This window comes from Stegastes partitus, unplaced genomic scaffold (assembly GCF_000690725.1).
Source record: "Stegastes partitus isolate 25-593 unplaced genomic scaffold, Stegastes_partitus-1.0.2 Scaffold2266, whole genome shotgun sequence".
NCBI lineage: Eukaryota > Metazoa > Chordata > Actinopteri > Pomacentridae > Stegastes > Stegastes partitus.
Window position 1 is genome coordinate 20,694 of NW_007579997.1, and position 8,953 is coordinate 29,646.

The 8,953-nt window shown below is 42.5% G+C and overlaps 1 protein-coding gene across 1 annotated transcript in view; it reads left to right on the plus strand.

The window, feature by feature from the left end:
• Positions 1-6,164: 6,164 nt before the first annotated feature.
• Positions 6,165-8,953, plus strand: part of LOC103374518 (uncharacterized) — a 5,796-nt gene continuing 3,007 nt past the window's right edge. The window contains exons 1-4 of the mRNA XM_008304617.1: positions 6,165-6,183; positions 6,521-6,571; positions 8,321-8,566; positions 8,651-8,911. Coding sequence (XP_008302839.1) covers positions 6,165-6,183; positions 6,521-6,571; positions 8,321-8,566; positions 8,651-8,911 — 577 coding nt within the window. The remainder of the gene's footprint in view (positions 6,184-6,520; positions 6,572-8,320; positions 8,567-8,650; positions 8,912-8,953) is intronic.

Genomic DNA, 8,953 nt, shown 5'->3' on the forward strand with positions numbered 1-8,953 from the left:
ATCCCTGAAGCAACAGAAGAGGTTTTCAAAGCTAAAAACTTTCTAATTTTCCAAGAAGATGAACCAGCAGTTACTACATGTGAAGAGCTCAACATGATTATGTTAATATGACATCTACCACATATCTGGTTCTGTCCTGTTTTCTCTTTGTCGTCACATCACGTCTTTTGGTTTGTTTGTCTTCTTTAACTCGGTCTCGGATCCTAAACTGCTGTTCCATCACCTGCACCTTCTGTTTTGTTCTGATCTTCTTCGTTTGTAGTGTCATTCGTCGCTTCTACTCCATTTCCTAGATTGGTTTCTGGTTTTTCAGGGTTTCCTGACGAATTATCTCCTGCGCTGTCCACAGCTGCTGGACTTGAACTCAGGGTTCCTTCATTTTCTGCTGCTGGTGGATCTTCTAGTGTTTCTCCTCCTTCAGGTGAAGTCTGACCTGCAGTCTCAGTAGCTTCATTCATCGGACTTGGATCTGCTCTTTCTCTTTCTGTAGATGTTGACATAATTTCTCCAATTCCTCTTTCTGTATTATCAAGTTGTTCTTGGGGTGTTCTTGTTTCTTGTTGTGCTTCTGGTTCTGATGGACCTGGACCACTTTTTGTCTGTGATTCTGCTGCTGGTGGACCTTCTAGTGTTTCTCCTCCTTCAGCTGGATTCTGACCTGCTGTATCTGTATTTCTAATCGATGTTTCATCCTTCACACTCTGATCTGTTACTGCTGTGGATGGTGCTATATTTACTGCATCTCGTCTCTCCGTATTATCAGGTTCTTCTGGGCGTGGGTCTGGTTCTGCTGGACCTGGACTTGGTGTTCCTTCTTTGCCGTCTGGCTGATTATTTGAATTTCTTTCAGATCCATTTTTCTTGCCTTCTTCTCCACTTCCCGGCTGTTCTACTTCTCCATCTGGTTTGGCTCCTTCTTCATTTTTTCCCTCCATGTTGTTTTCAGACTCTTTATTTTGTGTTTTTGGCGCTTTGTCAGTGTTTTCCTCATCTCTCTGGTTCTGATCTTGTTTTCTTCCAGTCTCCACCTTAGACTGAGCTTGTGGTCCTGTTGTTGCAGGTTGTCTGTCACTTCGCTGTTCACCAGTATTGGAACTACTGAGGATCTTCTGGGATGCTTCGGTTCCTGTTGTTTTATTTTCTTCATCTTTCACTGGCGATTTTTTTTCTGAATCGACCCTTTTTGTCCCATTTTCACCCTCTGATGCTTCATCTGCACCTCGTGTTTCATCTTCATTTTCTTTCTTTGTAGTGTCTTTGTTTGCTTGTTGTACACTTCCCAGGTTGGTTTCTGGTTTTTCAGGGTTTCCTGACTGATCATCTTCTCTGTTGCCTGGTTCTGCTGGACCTGGACTTGGTGTTTCTTCAGTTTTTGTGTTTGTTTCTGCTGCTGGTGGATTTTTTACTGTTTCTTCTTCTTCAGCTGGATTCTGAACTGTAGTATTTGTATTTTTAATCACTTTTTCCTCAATAGTTTTTTGGTCTGTTTCTTGTTTTTGGTGTGTTTTTGGTTCTTGGTGTTTTCTTGGTTCTGGTTCTGCTGGACCTGGACTTGGCATTTCTTCTTGTCTTTCTGGCTGACAGTTTACATTTATTTCAGATCCTTTTTTCTTGCTTCCTTCTTCTTCTTTAATTCCCTGATGTTCTGGTTCTGCTGGACCTGGACTTGGTGTTGCTTCAGTTTTTGTGTTTGTTTCTGCTCCTGGTGGATTTTTTACTGTTTCTTCTTCTTCAGCTGGATTCTGAACTGTAGTATTTGTATTTTTAATCACTTTTTCCTGAATAGTTTGTTCTTCGTGTTTTTCTGGTTCTTGGTGTTTTCTTGGTTCTGGTTCTGCTGGATCTGGACTTGGCGTTTCTTCCTGTCTTTCTGACTGATCGTTTAAATTTGTTTCAGATCCGTTTTTCTTGCGTCTTCCTTCTTCTTCTTTAATTCCCTGATGTTCTGGTTCTCCATCCGGTTTGGGACCTGCTATCTGTGCTCTTCCTTCATCTTCACTTTTCACCAGCGGTTCTTTTTCTGAATCGTTCCTCTTTGTCTCGTCTTGACTCTGTGATTCTTCATCTACACGGTTCTTCTTGGTGTCTGTTTGCAGAAACAGCAGACAGCAGGTACATTAAATGGAACATGGTGATGCTGCACCAACAGTGTAAATTCTAACACAGACATTTCATTGTGTTGCAGGAAGTTGTTGAACTGAGCTGTTCAGTTTTAACAGTAAAGGCCACAACTTTGAGTCACAGAAGCGAAAAAACAAAAACATGCTGGATCAAACTGATCAGTCTGATCATTATCCAAGACGGTGACAACGGACTTACTGATTTTGTTTTGCCTCCATTTCCAGACAAAGAAAGCGACCGCAAGAACAAACAGAACGACAGCAACCACAGCAGGGACGGCAGAATTAGCTGGACTGGACGGGTCCACGAAGAAATCATCTGAAATGTTAAAACAGCACCACGTTCATTGTAACAAGACGTCAGCTGTTTGGAGCTAAAACAGGGATCGGATCATGAATCCAAACCTGGAACATGGATCTTGGCGTCTCGGTGCTGGTCGTTCTGCTGGACTCTGCAGGTGAAGGTGTTGCTGTGTCTCTTCTCCACAGTCACTCTGCTGCTGACAGTATAGAAGTCATCAGGACCTCTGACTGTCTCTGGAGGTCCAGCAGAGAGGAGCTTTCCCTCACCGTCCAGCCACAACACCTCAGGCTCTGGATACCAGCCTGCAGATTTACACTCCAGCACTCCAGCTCCACCCGTGGTTATCTCAATGAGGGAAGCTGATCAAAGCAATAAGAAAAGCTTTGGAAAACCAAACCTTATGGTAAAAACGTCCATCCAGTTTTGTATACCTACCGACAACGAGCTGAACTCTAGAATCTGTGTTCGATTGTGGGCTGAAGCATCTGTACGTGCCCTCGTCGGACAGCCTCAGCCTGGAGAGTCTCAGCGACACGTTTCCCTGTTTCAGTCCGTCGACGGACACCGATGTTCTTCCTGCATACGACGGGTTTTGATCAACCAGATGGTCCTCGCCGTCCCGCCTCACGTGGACGAATCTGGGGTTCAGGTCCGGCCTCGACCACTCCAGCATCTCGTCGGTGGCGTCCGTGGCAGGCTGCACATGGCACGGCAGCGTGACGTCACCGGGGATGCCGATCGTGGCCAACACTTGTTGATCAGCTGCTTCCCCTGAGTAAGAAAACATCTTTATTTTTGTTACACCTTCAAAAAAAAAACATTGGAATAGATCTTTAAAGACCAAAATATCCACTTAAAAACATAGTTAATATTATATAACTTGTGATATTATGTTCAGTCAATATAATCTATAAGCAAATATTGTTATTTTATATTCTAATGAGTACATTTTCTAGATTTTAACCGTTTAAGTGCTGGTTTGTTTACATGATGCCACTGTTTTTGCTTTGTTTTTAATTCAAAACTACTGCGTATCAGTATTAATTGTGAATAACAATCACAGAATAATGGTAATGTTGATCAAACTTTGAATAAAACCACTTTTTAAAAACTGACTGGGTCCTTCTCAACAGGCCAGCAGGGACACGAAATGATTTAATGTCAAACATTGTAGGAATATTTATCAATTCCAATGATGTTCCCATGAAGGTACCATTTTACCTGCAACATTCACGTCTCACCAGCTTTTCACCAGAAAAAAAAAACCTGTTGGTTGATCAGAAATTCTCTATAGATCTCAACTGGCATGGGGTTTGAATACTATGGGGCTTTAACACCTGAAAGCACAGTTTAAATAAATATAAAATCATATTTGACCAGAAAACCATCAGTTCAACCAGCTCAGCGTCGCCATGGCAGCGCAGTGGAAGAGAGTTAATGATCAACTGGTGCACTTATCTGTCAGAACCCAGCCGTTATCGAGGTCAGCGCTTATCTGTCTGAGGCCGTAAAATGAAAACAAACGACACACTTTCACTTTTACTTCTGTCAGAGCTTCACAGTGGGAACACAGTTAATGTGTAACTGGTGAGATTAGCCCACATTCAAAGCTGCCGCGCTGCAGTTTTAACCACACTCGAGTCTCTGGGCGCCGGAGCAAATCTTTCACGCTTCACGAAGCATTTGGAGGCGACACAGAAATCTAAACGCGTAATTCATGAATGCAAAGTGACGCACTCAGGGTTGCTAAAATAAATGTTAAAAAGTAAAGTGATTACTAGATGTGTTCAGAAACTCTCAAACAAGACTGAAAATGTGAGAATAATTTCTACATTTGCACGCTGAACTCTCAGTGAAGTTCCTGAATGTTGAGCAGCATCCCATCAACTCACAAACAATTAAAAAGAAGCAGCAGTTATTCAGTGTAATAATAAGAACAAAGATACATATAACGGCTATTAAAAATGATCTCAAATTTCACCGTACGTGCATTTATACCATCTTTACACATTCAGAGGCTTCTATAATCTATTTAATCCCATCATCAGGTTTTGTCGACAGCTCCAGGAAGTTGTTCTTTAGGTCGGAGCCGTTTCTAAGGTTCTATCTCCACCATTACTGTGTGCAGAAGAAAGTCTATCTGCAGTTTTGATCTATACTTGATTGTACTGCTGATATATTACATAGATGTGTTACCTGTATGGGAGCGGGCCAGCAGGAGAACCAGAACCGTGTTGAAAATCAACGCACGGAGTTTAGATTCACTGTCCATCTGTCGAGGCATCAGGCCGAGCTGGAAGTCCGGATAAGTCGCAGTTTAAATTCACAAAAAGATGGATTAAAGGATAAATGGCAGGCAGGCAGAGTGTTTCCGACGTTTCCTGGACGTGCCCACAGTAAGCTTTGATCAGCTGCTGGTTCTTATCTCCTGAGCCTGTTGGAGTCGGGTCTGTAGGACGTGTTCTAGAGAGAAACGGTTCACTTTCACACGCAAGAGTTTTCAGCGGGAAGCGTTTCTTTGATGGAAAAGCCTCTGAACAGTCAATCGGACGTGTTTCTTTGCTGCAAATACGAGGATCGGTGATCGTTGACCCTCAATAAAAAAAAAGTGTTTAACCTTTATGCCACAACCTGCTTTTGGCGCCGTAGTTAATAAGTAACGTATAAATAAGCTGCACTTTGACCCGGTTGCCAGGCTGCAGATCACCACCACGCATAAAACATCATGTAGTAAAATACTACAGCTGCCAGATGTTGCCCTCGTCGATGCCTTTTCCCTCTTTCCTTCACTCGCTGTGACGCTCCAGCTCAGTATCCACCTGTAGTACCTCATTTACATGATGTCACAGGTTCCTGTCGTAAATAAAATGATTCTATTTCATAATCAGAGTGAGCAGCAACGATCAGAATCAACAAGGTGTTAGTCGGTTCTCACGTCCAAGACATTTGACTCGACTGGAAAACAGTAAGGTACGGATTCAAAAACAAATGAAGCGCTGCCGGGTTTTGGACAGTAAGTGTTAATGAATCGGCGTACGTGATGTCAACAGCTTGAAATGTGCAAAAACCACAGACGTGAGATTTGGGTCGATAGTTTCAGCGACATCAGTCCTGATTATACAAATATTTAAAACATTTATTCACAATTTTAATTATCATAGTTGCCCATCGATGGGTCATCGTGTCCATGTGTGGGGGTTTTTTGTTGTCTGTTAACAGTCTAGAGCTTTACAGGAGAGTTTGACCTGAAGCTTCATACATGACCTCGGTGTGGTCCGCTCTCACAGTGATTAGATTTTGGGGTCATCGGTGACGCTACAGAGGTCAAAGGTCCGTTCATGCACAGCCTCAAGACTTCTAGTGAAAGCTCGTCTCAGCTGCACGTTGGTTCAAATTAAAGTTTCAAAATCTGAGCTGGTGAAGCTGCATCTTCTCTGAGCTTTTCTAAACATTTTATAGCATAATTGAATCCCAATTCGGTGTCAAACGGTGACAAAGTGGGCATGCTCGCCTTCAATTGCTGCAAAAAAAGAAAGAAAAAAGCCTCAAGCGTGACACAAGTGATTTATGACAGCCCTGTTCCCCAGAATCTGACATAATTTATTGCTCTAGAGGCCTTCTGAGGTGGCGCTAAAGTCAGCTCGGCCCCAGACCTGAGCTGCTCAGGAAGGGGAAGTTACCGCCACATTATATTTAGCGTTAGCGCTACGTGATGCTCAGACAGTCGGCGAGAAGACGCCATGGAGGTCGCAGCTCTCTGTGAGTAGCGCGTTTGGCTCTTTTGCTCATATAATTTACAAATGCTCGTGGTTTTGCTTGAAAATTCCCCAGAACGACACTTAAAGAGCTGCTTGGAGATATTTCTCTGTCAGACTGAACATGTGAAGATGGTTTTAAGTGTCTAGAAAGATCTGCTTTGTGCGTGATGACGCTTTTGTTGGAGGTTTTGTGTCTAATTCTGTTAGTTTTTGTGAATTGCTGCAGATTAATGAAACATTAAGTGCAAATTCCTTTCTGTATGACGGCTGCATGTGTTTTAAATATAGAACATAAGTTGAGTGAAACTGTACACGACCGCCCTCTGTTGTCTCTGCAGTGTTGATGCTGCTGGTTGCACATGTGCAGCGAAGTCGTCCTCAGACGTCTGGTAAGTCGCTTGTGCTTCACCAAACTGAAGAAATGCATTTGTTGTTAAACGTTTCTGACTTTTAGCCACAAGCCAGCTTGGTTTAAACTGAATTTTACCAGATTGTGGTCGAGCAAAAACATGCAAACAACCATCAAAAGTTATTCTACAAAGAGAATTCAGGAGATTGTACTCCAGCCTCCGCAACATTCATTTGACCTGTAATAACCTTTAAACACTTGTGTGAAGACTTTTCACTGCTTTTTGACGTACAAAGAAGCTTGTTAGTGTTTTTGTCTCATTTCATTTGAGCTTTTTCTCCCAAAAGCCACATTATACAGCCAAACTAGGAAGGAAAACGCATTCGATTCCAATCAACCATCTGTTTTATTGCTGCCAACCAAAAATATATTGGATGTGTTGGGATTTTTAAGCCTGAAAACCAAGAAAATGGACAAAAAGATGTCGTTCAAGTGTCGTGTTTTGACCCAAACCATAAACCTTTTCAAAACCTGACCACATAGTTTTGGTGTTTAACTTAACAAAGCTTCTAAATCATAGTTATTGACGCAAAAGTGTCGACTAAAATGTAGCCTGACTCCCTGAGTGTAGACTTTAGGCATAAACCTGCCACTTTGCTGATCAACGACAACTACATCTGTGTACTGAAACCCTAGCTGTGGTGTTTCCTGAGGCCTAACCGTGTTGTTTTGGTGCCTAAACTTAATAAACAAAACCTAAGTCAAAGAATAATGGTTGCACAAAGGACCCAAAGTCTGGTCTCATGCCTTCGTTTTACCTCCTTTTGTGGATTTTGTGGCTCCTTTGACATCTCAGTGTTGCTTTTCAAGCATAATATACATACATTTCCTTCACTACTTCAATGAGAACACAGTTTAGTTGTGTCGCAGGTAAAGTTTGGACGCCAAGGCTGCTTATTTGGACTGTAATTCCATTTAATCCAGTTTATTTGTGGATCTCTTCTTTCAGCTGTAGCAGAAAATACAACCACACCTTATGAGTTTGAGCTCGACCTTGGTTCCTGTGCTAATATTTAACTATCATGTGCAGGATGACTTTATTACTTTGATTTCAATGTCAGTATTACGTCTTACTTTTGTACTCTTTCCTGTTTTTATTTACATTCTCAGTAATGGAGGCTTCCTTTGTTTCATTGTGTTCTATTAGAGCAACATCTGGCCCAACAGTTCCATCGGGTTCTGTCTCATCATATCAATGTAAAGAATAACAGAAGCTTCCTTATTGTTATTGCACGATACCTTATCGGTCAGCGCTCTGAGACGCTGCCACTCCTTCCCCGTATATAACTTCCTCAACATGTTGCACTTTAACTGAAATGGTCCCAGATTTATGTGAGCTTCCTGGTGATTATTTTACCATTTCTGTGCACGTTACAGTGTTTTGTTTTGTTTTTACACTTTTTTACTCATATTTATGGGGTTTTTTTGTTGTTTTTTTTAGATTATGCTGCATGAAGCACTTTGTTTTCTTTGGTTTTGAGCAGCGCTGTGAGCAAATGTCCTTTTAAGTTATTCAGTTCTACATTAGTTCTGGTACTATGGACTACAAATCTACTTTTTTGGGATCTCCTATGTGCTGTAAGTTCTGCCACATCGGTTCTTAGACGAGGTGTTCCTGTAGCAGTGGGTAATCCAGTGCTCTTTGTGTTGCGTCACCATGTTTTGTTGATGTACGAACCTCGTTTTTGTGACTGAGTCGTGAGTTTATGGCGTTCTGTTTCTTTCTCAGGTGCAAATGTTCACATCGTTCCATCCAGACTGCAGCTCTTTGAATACGAGTCGGTGTCTTTTACCTGCGAAGGGGCGAACGTCTCCACCGGGTGGAAAGTGAGGAGCATGAAGAAATTCATTCAGAGATGCTCCAACGGCACAACGTTGACCTGCAGCATCATTTATTCCTTTGAGTCGGACAGCGGAACTTACTGGTGTGAAAACGGAGAGCAGAGGAGTAACGCTGTCAACGTCACCGTCACCGGTAGGTTTATTCTCACCAAAGGGTTCAAATCTGGAAACAGAAAGCGTCACATAGATGCGTACCGAATTTTTCTGTGTTTTTCAGCTGGTTCTGTGATCCTGGAGAGTCCTGTTCGTCCCCTGAAGGAGGGAGGAACCGTGACTCTTGGCTGCAGAAACAAGACGACGTCCTCCAACTTCACGGCTGATTTCTACCAAGATGGCCGCCTTGTCGGGAGCAACACCACGGGAAACCTGACAATCAAACGAGTTTCCAGATCCAACGGAGGATTCTACAAGTGTCAGATCTCTGGAGCTGAAGAATCTCCAGAAAGCTGGCTGACAATCATGAGTAAATCCCATACAGGTATTTTTATTTTCACACTTTTAGATGTTCCACCATCAGATG